The sequence below is a fragment of the Brachycentrus maculatus genome, unplaced genomic scaffold (assembly GCF_059751285.1).
Source record: "Brachycentrus maculatus isolate JH-2025_06_01 unplaced genomic scaffold, ASM5975128v1 h1tg000189l, whole genome shotgun sequence".
Classification (NCBI taxonomy): domain Eukaryota; kingdom Metazoa; phylum Arthropoda; class Insecta; order Trichoptera; family Brachycentridae; genus Brachycentrus; species Brachycentrus maculatus.
In genome coordinates, this window is record NW_028280940.1 from 271,039 (window position 1) to 285,645 (window position 14,607).

The window sequence follows — 14,607 nt, forward strand, 5'->3', positions numbered from 1 at the left end:
AACGCACAAATCAAATAAAAATTGATTATCAATCCCACCAAATCTTATTTGTAAAACTCGACTGTAAATTATGTAGCTTACACAATATCGAAACGAGTCACTTCCTGGAATGGTTTACTGACTATAAAACCAAAGTACGTATTATTTCATAATGCAAGCATATTTTAGGGAAGATTTAAAAAGAGAAGGTACGTTTATTATAAACAAACTTATCTACCCACATTTCAACCATTTACGACAAAAAAATATCACCATACAACAAAACTAATCGCTTTTAGTAGAGCCTCCCTGTGAAACAAATTTATTTTATTTACAAAAATATATTATGCTAACTGAATTTAATAAATTAATATAGGAAAGGAAAAAAGGTACATATTTTGCTGTTTTTGTAATATATTTCAATTTCTATTTATCAAAATATATTTTGAGAGAAAAAACCACAATACCTAGCATTGATTGTTATTATTTAGTTACAAAGTACACTTCCAACTGCACATTATTGTTATAGTTCTTAACATGTATTTGCTTATCTTTGTTCTCACATAACATCACCCTATTCACTGGCAAAAAGGCCACGTTACAATTTCAACTATATATTAAATCCATTTTAAAGGGTAGATAAAGTATTATTCTTATGACTTTCCGCGTCATATCTTAGTGCTATCGACAACTTTCCTTTAGTAATGAATTTGAAATTGTTTTAGTCCAAATTATTGACAGTCGTTAACAAACAGTATTAAGTTGGTAACACAAATTAAAACAAGTTTTTAACAATATTTTTAGTTAGTCCATATATTTGCTCTTACTTGTAATAGCTCTCACTATTGGGAGAATATGCCAACTTGAAAACCCTTCTATAAACTCAATTATGCATGACGCTAAAATATTCATCGAGAGTTTGTTATTACATTTAAACTTCTCAAAACTGAATATCCGTAATGACTCAAATCTTTTTACCAGAGGAACAGGATGATACTATGATGAATTCGTTATAATTATATTATATTTCTTGATGGGATTCTAATATTTAAAATAAATGTACATATATGTATATGTCCATAGAAAAAGCGAGATTAGTTTTACAAATCAGTTTGTAAGATGTTATGGGTGCCACATCAAATGTACAAATGGATACAGAATGGTGATTTAGGATATTTCCCATGTTCTGAATTTATAGTTTAACAATAAATAACTATATACAATATAATTCTCCGCTTAATTTTTTTTAAAAAAACAGACTACAAATTTTGTAGTAGACTCAATTTCAGGGTATGGATGGTGAAAAAAAATCATGGTTGCTGAATTTCCCAGTTATCACAAATAAAAAAAAGTGTGCGATTCTGTAACTATGAAAAAAAAACAGTACAAACTTAGAACGCTCTTAAAAGTGGCCAGAGACACACATGTGCATAAAGGCATTAGCAGTTAGCCCCTATTATAGTGACCGCCTCGTATAAATCCATACAAGACACGGTTCACAAGGACACAAGTTATGTATCCCATAGGATTGTGTATTTTGGACGGTGGAACTTTTTACACATACTAACTAGGATTGGACTGGAAGCTTTAAACGGTTTCCCGGTCAAAGTAATCTTGGTTAACTCAGAGTCTACCGTAAATCGCTACCAAGTGGAAGTGAGTGGATAAACCAGTTACTATAGACCGGGTTATGTCACAAAAAAATGTTTACAAGTGGTATTAACAATTCAAGGGTGAGTAGAGAAAGTATTGAAGACAAAAATCGCATCAGACGACCTTCAACATCAACTGATGAATAACACGTCAAGGAAATTAAGGATTTAATGCTCAAAAATCATTGATTGATGATCAGAGACCTCGTTGATTAACATTACATTTGGACCATTTTGAAAGATGTTTAGTGTTTGAAAAAAAGCAAAATCTCGTTGGATGCTAAAAAGACTAAATTTTTTGTAAAAACAGCGTCGCGTTGAAGTCTGTAAAACAATGCTTTCTATCAGGATAAGATGAAATGTACGATAACTGGAGATGAGACTTAAATCTATGCATACAACCCCGACCTGTTTACAAGGAAAATTACTTGGGCATTATGCAACGTTTACGTGAAGCTATTGGCAAAAAGAGACCGGAATTATGGGCAGGCAGTCCTCGGTTTAAGCACCATCTCACACGGTATTGGTACTTGGAGACCATTTCACACATATCGTTCCACAACCGATGTTTTTGCCTAATTCACCACCGTGTGACTTCTGGCTTAAGAGACCGCTCTGGGGATACCATTTTGACACAATTGAAGTGATGATAACTAAATCGCTGCACGCTTTAAAGGCCATTCCCAAAATCTACTTTGACAATTATTTAAAGGGTTGAAAAAAAACATTGGCATAAGTGCATTGTATCGGGACGGGAGTATTTTGAAGGCAATGAATTAAATTTAAAAGAATAAATAAAGATTTGAAAAGTCATAAACAGTTTCACCATATTTTTAGTATACATATGGACTAGTGGAGATATGTGGATTTATTATTATTTGTCTGGCAAATATATTACATACGCAAATACTTTTATTTCATCGAGAGTTTAGAATATTTGTATTCCCTGTTATGAAGGAGTTATCTGTTAATATTACGCGCAATCTGATTAGGATTTTACCGTCTTTGGCATTAACAAGTTCACTATACTTTCAGTTATTGCATATTTGTCAGGTTATTGTTGAGAGTTTTAAAATGAGTTCAAGGGTAAAATGAATGTTTAGCGTGTAGCGTCACACTTCTGCAAACCTTTTATTCTGCCCGATTACAAGAACATGTATTGTTTGTGCGCTAAATGGTATTCATGGAAGACTTGTACCAGATAAAAAATACCAAAAGCTTATGTACAACACGATCAAATAAATACATCAAATTAAAGAAAGCGAGTCTTTTAGAAAGCAAATCCGACAATATTTCCAATAGATGTCTAACTTACACCGATGGTGTCGAGTAACTTAATAAATTACAAACAAAATATTGTCACTATTCGAGGAACTTTTGTCTCCTGCCCCAAACGTTAACAATTACAAATTCATCGCACACGGCACTACTCACTACAACGGATGCATAGGTTCATTCCTAGACACCGAGTACTGAATACTGTTGTGACAATCATAAAATAATGCTGTGCGAGGCAGAAGGAAGGAGTGTCGGAGCTTACATATTATTTTAACATAAGGTTTGATTATCTGGCCAAGCATTTGCTATTGCTTGTTTGACACTTTTGTTTGAATGATATATGTATAACAAATTTGGATGTTCATATTCCACACACTTGAACTGAATTTTTTTTTAAATGTGACTCGCGATGCTATTGTTGGTTTAGTACGCTAACGGTTAAATAATATTTTATAAAATATATAAAAAAATCACAAGTTGTAGATTATTCACAATCAATATCGTCTTTATATAATCTGCACTATTCTGTACACGTGGTAAATTTCTTATATCAAGAGATATACCCATATTTCTACATATACACTTTGAAGCTAACTTATGTAAAACATACAATTTAATTACATATGATCAATTAATCTATATGGAGAGTTCATCAGCACTTTTTACTATTCACAACCCATTCTATGACAATAGAGGCATTTGTAAGAAGTAGAACTGAAATAATAAAAGTATATACAAGGGGCGGATACGAGATCCTGCATCAGTTAGCGGGCGCGTGGGACTTGCGCATCTGCAGGTCGGGCGCCGTCACGTAGTAGTCCGAGGCCTTGGAGTGCAGGCCGTTGGAGATGCCGTTGCTGTACGGCTTGCCGTTCTCCCGCGCCGCGCCGTTGCCACTCGCCTTGCTCTTCTCTCGGTCCGCCTTGGCCTGGAAGCACACGCACCGTTAGCCACGCGCACACGCACACACGCCTCGCGCGCACACCCGACGGATGCCTACCTTGGCTTCCTTCTTCACGTACGACTGCTTGTAGAACTCGTTGAAGAGGAAGAAGAACATGACGGCGTGCATGCCGATCCACCAGACAAACGCCCGCGGGTAGTTGCAGTCGATGAACAGGAGTTGGAACGCGTGGACCATGATGGCTACGAACTGGAGCTGGAATGATAATCAGGAGCTGCAGTTACTCTAGCTATCGTATGGGGCGATCGGGCCGTTATTATGGAGATAGCTCAGTAGCAGGTACCATTTGCAGCGCGGTGAGGTATTTCTTCCACCAGAGGAACTTCTGGAAGCGCGGACCGAAGGCGGCGAGCAAGTAGTAGGAGTACATGACGATGTGGACGAAGGTGTTGAGCAGCCCGAAGAAGGTGCTGTGTCCGCCCGGAGTGAACTTCACCCCGAACCAGACGGACATGGGCATGCAGCCGTGGTGGATGACGTGCAGCGTGGACACGTGGGAGTTCTTCTTTCTCAGCACGAAGAATATCTGAACCGAGATTACAAATTTTGTAAAAAATTACAAATTACAAACACCATCCAATTGGGAAAAAATACTCATTTTTCATATATAAACGCTGAGATGCCGAGTAAATAGCATTTTTCATATATAAACGCTGAGATGCCGAGTAAATAGCATTTTTTGTTAACAAAAGCAGGGAATGAACTCATTACTAATAAAATAAAACTTATTTAATGAATATCTTTCTTTATTTTTTCTTTACTCTTCTTATTTTGTGTGACAATTGTAGCGAATACTTATTTAAATTAGCACAGGTTTTGTAGGACTACAAATTATAATTATAGTTGGAAAAGATAAGTTTTGAGTGAGAAGTGTAAGAAGTGGATCGTCAAGCTAGTGTAGTGTATTGTTGTTGTAGAGGAATTAGGAAGTTAGATATTTACCGTATCCATGAATTCTGTGAACTTGGAGAAGTAATACCACCAACAGGCGTGGACCATCTGCAAATGTTCATAAGTCATTCAATACAAACTCAACCACACCAACAAAATAACACATACTCTTACTACTGACTTAAATATATTTCTTTTATATTAATCGATTCATACCCTATTTTAAAAAGCAAAATATTTTGGGATTGATATGATATAAAATAGTGATATTCCAAATCGGATAGTTATAATTCTTCTAATACTGCATCATATGAGAGCATCGTTATCTTGATTGCTAAATACAAGAAGGAAAGGTGATCGATTAACCCTGCGCTTCAGGTACCAGTCCAGGATAATATTTAATAAATATCAGGGAGGAAAATTACTTATATTTATTTTTGTCCCCCCGGGAATCGAACCCGGGACCTCCAGCACAGTAGCCAAACGTATTGACCACTACACGACGGAGGCGGAATGGCAGAAAATGTAAATGTATTTATAAAAATTGGATCAAAAAATGCAAATGAAATAATCATACTTGGTGCAAAATAATAAATGAGGTCCAGATATGAAAGTAGGAATGTGGAGCTCTACAACAAAATGAAATATTCATTTCCAAGGCGATACACATTTGGTTAACGCAAAAGAAAAAAATGGATTTATCAGTATGCAAGAATTTTCATCAGAGTATGAATCAACAATCAACAAGTTTAAACTGTTTCTTATGAATTTTAAAACACAAAACACATATGCTTTACATCGGATGGAATCTCCACTTTCAATTTACCACGAGGAGTAGTTGCTCTCTTTATATTATACATTACTGTCATTTGTCATTTGACAAACAATGATAATTAAGGAAAATATGGAACAGAAAATGAAGTTGTAAATATAAGTGTTTAGAATAATAAATTAGCTAAACCCGGTGACAAAATTCAAAATGGAGATTCTTCGTGAGTTTGATGTTTTTCAGTAAAAATAGCAGAATACATTTGTATTCTGCTATTATGCACAATCATTTGATTCACTAATGAAATGAGACGATATGTTTTGCAAAATGAACAGAGGGTGCCGAAAGATTTGCATAAATTTAATGAACAAACATAAATGTTTTATGGATCCACTATTCAAAGTTATTGAAGAACTGGGCTTTATACCCGATTCAAGTATCACGTGCTTTGCCATTAACTTGCAAACATTTATAAAAATTGTCTAAAAAAAACTTAATTATGAATTCCCCCTCAAAAACAAGAAATAATTGAAAATTTTAAACTTTTCGTCCCGATCATTTGTTATTTTGCAACTTTATATTTTTGCAAGTGTAGAAAATTATCTAGAACTCTGTTTCAAATGTTACTAGTGCATGTTAAAATAATAAAATGGTCTGCAGAATTTAAAAATGACAATATCCCTCGAATAATAGAAAACACGTATGAGGATGAAAAATTACAATATCCCTCGAATAGGAAACATGTATAAGGATGAAAAATAGGGAAAGAGTTGTATTTGTATAAAATGTAAAGAAAAGCATGTATGAAGTAAATTAAATGTAAATTAGGGTGTATTACCCTGCCGTACTAAGCAGAAGGGTGCAAAAGTATATACTCAATACTGAACAATGTAATTGTACTCTTAAAAACCGGAAAGTATCAACTCGGGTAAGGCTTCTGCACTTAGTACGTCAGAGTGTGGTGGCCGCCAGCAGACGGAACGAGACTAACTACAAGACAACCAAATAATGACATTGCGCTTCAACTCCCAGAAATAAATATTTCAAATCAAACTGATGCGGAACCAAAATTGTTAAAGGAATTTTCAAAACTAAAGTATAAACATGTTACGCATTCAATAGTGACTGACCTGATGAAAAATTTGCAAAAATCAAGAGGCATCTCGTTACGCTACTATATGAAAATATATACTACTTTTATGACAAAAATAACAAATTAAGCGTTGTTTGAAAACATTATTTTTATGGCAAATAGATAGAAAGCGGTACTTGATGCTTTTGTGTATACGTAACTTTACTCTTTCAAATTTTGCATTAGGTCAGGTCTACTATTCTGCCATATAGCGTTTAAACCATAAAAGCGCAGTCAAAGCGTATACTAGGTACTAGGTCTAGAAGAGGAAAGCGAAGGTCTCTATAAAGTAGTAAATGGCAATGATTATCAAGTATTTACTTTCCAAAATACCTAGTGCGTATATATATATATATATATATATATATATATATATATATATATATATATATATATATATATATATATATATATATATATATATATATATATATGCTATTACTGCGCTTCATGTCAGTATCGAACATGCCATGATTTATGTAGTTTAGCACTTTTCTTCTGGCGCACTAGTCTTTGGGTGCACTCATTGTAATAATATTATTAGAGACAAGCGGAAAAAGTTGAACCATTCCAAGCTGCGCTCGTCATGCCCCACACCATCATGCAATATTCTGTATTCACCCCAATGTTAAAATAAAAACAGAAATCTATTCCGTAAAATGGAACAATTTGTTCACAGCAGTAACGTTTTATCGATAAGATTTCCATATAAATATATAGTGTATGAGTATGTATGTACTGCCATGACTAAAATTAAATTGGACAAGTAACTTTAAAAGTAAAACAACAAAAATATACTTATTTTCAAAGAAATGTATGGATTGTGTTAATAGTACTTACTGTAGTTGCTGAGAAATTACAATATATTCTTGCAGAAATGTCAGGACTAATGATATTTTATTACTTTGGTACAAAATATCAATGTCTCGTAGATACCATACTCTAAATTTCAGATAAGAGTTTTTAAATAAACCACGCCCCTAACTGTCGTAGGTCGGGATAGAAGGTAATAAGTAGAAGGTAAAATCTAAAAATATTGCAAGAATTCATATTTAAAGCCAATTCTGTAGGGGGTGCCTAATACATTTGGCCACCACTGTATATATAATAATAATAATAAAACCCTTATCCGCACCCCAATGGTGCATAGGGCACTGCTTTATGTGAACACAGTGTTATCTTGATCGTTTACACACGAAGGAAAGGTGATCAGCCCTCCGCTTTAGGTACCAGTCCAGGGTAATATTCAATAAATATTACAGTGAAAAAATCACTTATATTTATTCGATATATAATATGTTATAAAACATAAATATATTATAACATCACAGACAAGCTTGCCGTAAAGCGGCAGAACGTAATGGTAATACTGGTAACACGGCATATACGAACCAACTGCTAGGAGCATGTGGAAGGTTCGCTTTTGTCAGAAGGCCAGCCACTGTCAAATTGCATAATCACCTTTAAATTTTGTCCTCGGTTCATATTATAATGCTTCAACCCATTGAACAATTTATGTTACGTTTTATTCAAACTTAAAGTTTACAGATAAACATGTTTATGTTTATTTGTGAACTTTAATTCCGTAGTTAACATCGCTGAACTCATCACTTTGGCATGGACGAGCGTCCAACATTTGGTTTGAGTCAGAAATATGAGGTAAACCCGAGGGTTAGCCAATTAGGTAGTAAAATGAGCTATTCAGACATCACAAATAGAGATGGTGGAATCTGACTGCCATCATTCCATTCGAAGAGGTTGAAGACCTCGAGTTTTCCAGACTTGCAGAATGGATCGAGCTACAATATAAAGTACAATCAAACCTATTAATGAACATTGCCAAAACATGCAAATGCCACATGACACGACTCATTCGAGAACACTCGGTGTTTTCACCAAAATTGGAAATGACTGATATTACAAAATGTTTTAAAGTAGAAATAAAAATACTTCAATTTGTGCAAAAATAAAAACAAGTAGATATAAATAGAATATATCTACTTTTTAAAGGACAAGCGATAAGTTGAAATAAGCCATTGCGTGTATAAGATCATTCCAGTTTAAATGTTCATATTAGATTAGACACAAAGCAAAACACAAAATAAATAAGTTAGCAAACACACTTATATAGAGAGAAAAGTATTTGCTGAGTAAAACATAAAAATATTATTACATATTCCTATAAATATTAAATCTTTTGAATAAAGATTTTAGAAAGCTATTACCGTGCAGTCAAATTTAGATGTTTTAAAATAATATATTTATGGCAAATATTCTTCTCCGACTATCGAAATACCACACACACACAAATAATACTAAAGGAATGCATTCAACATTTGACAAACATGTGATTATATGGGCAGATTTTATATCGTCAAGAGCTTAAAAGTCAGGATTAGCGCTACGCCGACTCGATCCGTTGACAAAACTTTTCTGAACTATGTGTTCATTTACATATCCCGAGTAGAACTCATCAAACACTGAATGATGGCCCAGACCTCGTCACTTTACCATTAAAAAAATATTGTCTTTTTTATCATTTGTTTCAGATTTTAAGAACATATTCCGCGGTGTTTTTTTCCAGCTTTTGTTGTAGGGCAGAATACAACATTTTAGAGCATGGAGAATTCCAAAGTCTGCGTCCTTTCGAGGTCACTTTTTAGTGCAGTGAGGCACACACATTATCTCTGCGAATAATGCCCTGTCATCTTCAAATGATAAAATGATATTTAGCCTGTAAATTTACTAATTTAAACAGAGACGACTACTGCTAACACAAATGAATGCGATACATATATACATACATGCACAATTTGGTAGCATTACACTAGTGTTTCATTTCATCATCTATAGTTATTTATTTTACCACAATTGAGGGAAAGAGATTATTCCAATTTTGTAGGGGAATATACTTCATTCTTAAAACAAAATGTTTACATTAAATCTAGAGCCCAACTAAATACATGTTCCAAAAGTTAGTACCATATTTACTCCCTTTATTTCCCATCCTGTGGAACGATAGAAACGTTGTGTGGTGAGCGTGTCGGGCGTGATATAAAGGGAAGAAAGGAAGTGCAGAACAGATATACTAAATATATAAAGAGGAGAGAGAGAGAAATGGGAAAACAAGGCGAGTAAATAAGGTAGCTATATCCGTGTATGAATGATGGAATCACCCTTATAGTTTCTGGATGATTGGTGTAGTCAACGGGTTGACATCGCAGACTGTACCGCCCCGTGATCCAACCGGACATTGCCAACTGAAACAATCACAGAAACCCCACAACTGAATTCTCGCATTCATGGCATATTCTTCCTCTCGGTTCCCTCCGTCTCTTCTGTCCGCTCCGCACCCCGCTCCTTCTTCTAATATATACATAAACATGGATATTTATTTTCTACTCATATATATAATACACTGAAATACAACAATATTATTTACATTATTCGATTAAGGAAAATTGCAATAATTTGCTTTTTGCTATCGATCTTGTCTTGCTTTGTGTATATATTACGCAAAAGAATGATATTATCCTAAATTTAGAGAAACATAAGTACAATCTGAGAGTAACTCTGTCGCGTCAGGATTGCAAAATGGTAATTTCGAATTGTATGTAATATTTTGGTCAATCCCGCATTTGATTAAGTAATTTTTAGTAGCTATCTTTAAAGGTTGATCTACAATTTATACTTTCAGTAAATGCCGTAGAATAATCAATATGCGTTATATATGTATATTAATGTAAGTTTAAATGATTTCTTAAATTGTGTGTTGTTGCGGCAAATGTAAGAAAATAATTAGAAAAATATAGTTAAACTACATGATGAATTATATTACGATTAAAGATTTGGAAAGCAAAGAGATTAAAGATTATCCTTTGCGGGGGGTTAGATTAACATACAGTACTTTAGTATACATAGATAGACAAGTATATATGTACATACACATCTCGGTCTCTGACCGAGTACTTAGAATAACACAAATCCAGAATATTTACAAGTTATTGAAGGTGGATGATGATACCATGTGTCTACTAACTACGGTGGCATATTTACAAGGATGAACATGAGGTACATGATGACACAACCCCCCCGCGTGAAGTGGAGTGATCCGTATCAGAGGATAGAGCGACACGGATCACGGAATGGGACTTACACGGGTCGCGCTCGCAGAATTGCTATTGTCCACGGGTTGGCAAGTGAAACTGTATTCACGCCACCAGCCTCCCATTAAACACTGGACAAACAGAAAGTGGGTTGTGCACATTAAACATAACGGTGGCAATCTACACATGCTACAAACCAACTCAAGCGGGATTTACATCCATCCCCTATTTCGCTGATGGTCAAAACGTTCTTCTAACTTGGAAAATGGTACGCTTCAAAGCTGACCACTATTCAGTTGGGAGCGATCCATAGTACCTAAGCTAAATACACACATGTATTTCATGTTATTATTCAAATATTATAGTTACATTACATGTAAAACTTCAATATTTTAAAACTTCAACCCGTTCAACTTTTTCACCATCCGCAAAAATTCAGGAATATTGTTAAACAGTGCTTTTTTGTTATAGAATGTGTTGGACCACCATTCTGGTACTAATTTTCGTAAGTCTTAAAAATTATATTTAGAAATATTGATGGCACCTTTATGGTAAAAAAAAAACACTGTTTATATGTAAACCATTATTAGAAACTAGATTGTCAAAATTACTCTTCAAATACGTATTATACCTACTTTTTAGATGAGAATACCTAAAATATCCAAAATTAATAAACATATGCAATGTTGTACTGAAAATAAAAGAAAATATAAATTGAAATCATAATAACACAAACATTTTTTACTAGTATACAGAAGAATCAGTTCACTAAACTATTTCTGTAATTTATGTGCATGATCTCAAATTGAATTGAACCCTTTGCACTTGAAAGTTTTTATACTGTCAACTGGATTAAATTGCGAGATTTATTACTATTTAACACGGAACAGCAGTGTGCGACGCTCACCTTGCCTTAAGTGCTTACAAAGGAATGCGAGCGCAGCGGAGATCTTTTTGTTCAAGTACATATAACTTTTATCCATTTTATCCATTACAGAGAATTTTTCAAAATAATAAAGATACATATATGGTTCACTGCAATGTACTTGTGTTAAAGATGATTTTTATCAAATATATTTTCTATACCAGTGGCACTAATAAAATTAATAAAGCTAATTTAACAATATAACAGATATAGTAATAAACCAAGATCTTAAAAAAAAAACAAGTATAATTTAAAAAAATTACAGGCTTTTATGGAAAACTTAAATAATTATTTCTTTCATATTGAAAATATTTTCAATACAGAACCGAGACACTTAGCACATAAATAATCAAAAACAAAATTTTCTTTTAGTTAGTTATGAATTTGGTAAAATATACGTCAAAATATAAAATACAATAAGACAAAGTGGGATAGAGATTTATTGGCGGCGTCGTATGTCACAGCTCTATTTCACACAAGTTTGGGATTGAAGAAGAATTGGGGATTTCTGAACCAGAAGTAGCGGGTGAGGTAGAAGTTAAAGATTGAATTGAAGATGATTCTACTGATTGTACTAAACAAATGCTCCTATTTGATGAGGTTAGAATGTTTCTGCGCAAAAATGATCATAAAGAAAATCTGGTTCATATATCGTAAGAAAAGAAATTAAATTCTTTCTTTTTCTGTAATGGGTGTCTTTGCTTTTAAACTGGATGATGATACCTCGGGTGCAATGATGCATGTAAAGCACTTTCATAAACAAATGAGATATTTCTACCACTTTTTATTTATATTATACATATACATATATGTTTGTATTTTTACATAAATTTTTTATTATTTTTTTATATTTAAAATTGAGAAATAAATTGAATATTTCCAATAAGCTATTTAAAACTTTAGTTCTTTACTATTGACTCTTTGGAACTAACAAAGTAAACTAGGGAAAACCTGGGTTTTAAATTTAAAAAATAGTGTTAATCCTGAAAGTTGTGTTATAAACAAATACTCAAAATGGAAAACGCTAGTGTGTAGTATATTATGGAAACCGGCGTTCCATTATGCGACGTCTCCGCTGCCATTTCAGGGGTCATCTTTAGAGAGCTATGATACTGAAATTGTCTATGGTAACCCAAAAATCTAAATTAGTTGTTTCAACTAATTTTGATATTTTCATGGTTAGTTTTCTAAATCAACAACAACAAAAAATTGCTAACTATGTACAACGATTTTATTTTAGAGTAATTAAACTTAAATGTAGAAAAATAACTTAGATTAAACCCAACATCTAAAGGATGAAAAAAATTACTTACTTCGTAAAACAACCAAGCACTAAAAATAACTTGGAATAAATTGTAAAAAATAAGCGTGTTTTTGAGCTGCATCGGTTTCCTGTTTTCCATTATTCTGGGGCCGAGGACCTGAAATCATAATTTTATTTTTTTAAATTATTTATGTATTAAGAAATTTTATTTTGCAAAATAATATTCAGGGTAATAAATTAAAAACACAGCAACTTCTATATATATTCTTTATTAAAAATAAGACTCGGCTATAGATACAGAGAAACTATGAGGAAGAAAGATTTGAAAAATACATTTTAATACATATAAATAATATAATAAAGCTCCTATCCGCACCCCAATGCTGCATAGGGCACTGTGTCATATTAACACAGTGTTATCTTGATCGTTTACACATGAAGGAAAGGTGATCAGCCCTCCGCTTCAGGTACCAGTCCATGGTAATATTGAATAAATATTACAGTGAAAAAATCACTTATATTTATTTTACCCCCCTTGGAAATCGAACCCGGGACCTCCAGAACGGTAGCCGAGCGTGCTGACCATTACACTACGGAGGCGGATTTTAATAAATAGACAAATTAAAAATAATATTTTTTAAATTTATTTAGCAATTGGTGGGAATCAAATCTGCCACGAAGGTTTTACAATCCAGCTTTAAACTAAGTATGTCTGACATCGTATAGAGATATTAAACGTAACGAAACAACGCTCCGCGTATCTGCTCGCTCTTGCAGCTACTGAAGTGCAGTAATATTACAAAGTTGTACACTATTGGTAACAAACAAATAACAATATTCACAGTAGCTATGTGGCTAAGAAGCAATATGAATGAACTTGTAAATATTTATAGTAGCTCAATAAATTTTGATTTATTATTACGAATACTTAAAAACTGAATAAATTTACTTTGAAGGTCGGCAATAAATTGGGCAATGTCGGTTAAAGCTCTCTGTTTAGGATATCATTAGTTTGGTGTACTTTGAATGGGACATACCATGTACATGAGTAAACTCACCTTGACTAAGTATACGTAGCTGAGACACATGGCTAAAGTGGGCAAGGGTGAGCTCATCAGGAACCAGTCATTTGTACGAGGATCTGAAATGAACAAAAGTTTGGATGATCATAAAGCATGTTGTCTAGTGACTAATTGCAGCCTTTCAACCCATATCCAGGTGGGATACATTGGAGAAAAACAGTAACAAAAGATAGTGAAGTAAAATCCCTTCAATTAACATACTTATTATCTATAAAATAGAATTTCACCAATTCATTACAAACCACCAATCGAAATATACAAAAATAAATATCTAAATGTGCACTTGACATATTGTGATTTGAAAGGAAAAGAGGAATTTTATTGGTTTTGGCATAATCCATATTTAATCCTTTCAGTTGTTTGCTGCTACTGTTTAGTACAATTTAAAAATATATTTAACCTTTTAAGTGGTACTGGTAGAATAGTTTTTCACCGTACCTATATATACCAGACCCGCATATGTGTCTCTGAAAACAATTACCCCAGAAAATTAAATACGATACTTATGCTGTCTGGGATGTCAGCAGAAGTTATTTACCGGTAGAAAACTGGTTATTATCCCACT

At 33.6% G+C, this 14,607-nt stretch overlaps 1 protein-coding gene across 5 annotated transcripts in view; it reads right to left on the reverse strand.

Annotated features, from left to right (window-relative positions):
• Positions 1–1,925: 1,925 nt before the first annotated feature.
• The window catches only part of LOC148307798 (very long chain fatty acid elongase AAEL008004-like), a 65,583-nt gene continuing 52,901 nt past the window's right edge, over positions 1,926–14,607 (reverse strand). The window contains exons 4-10 of one of the 5 annotated variants that reach the window (XM_088262812.1): positions 14,019–14,101; positions 13,010–13,117; positions 9,842–9,925; positions 4,816–4,872; positions 4,157–4,399; positions 3,910–4,068; positions 1,926–3,837 (exon numbers count right to left, since the gene is read on the reverse strand). In XM_088262812.1, the coding sequence (XP_088118938.1) occupies positions 3,670–3,837; positions 3,910–4,068; positions 4,157–4,399; positions 4,816–4,872; positions 9,842–9,925; positions 13,010–13,117; positions 14,019–14,101 (902 nt within the window). In that variant the 3' untranslated portion in view covers positions 1,926–3,669. Of the gene's footprint in view, positions 3,838–3,909; positions 4,069–4,156; positions 4,400–4,815; positions 4,873–9,841; positions 9,926–10,821; positions 10,903–13,009; positions 13,118–14,018; positions 14,102–14,607 lie in introns of all 5 variants that reach the window. The other 4 variants (XM_088262814.1, XM_088262813.1, XM_088262810.1 and 1 more) reach the window with 4 other exon arrangements.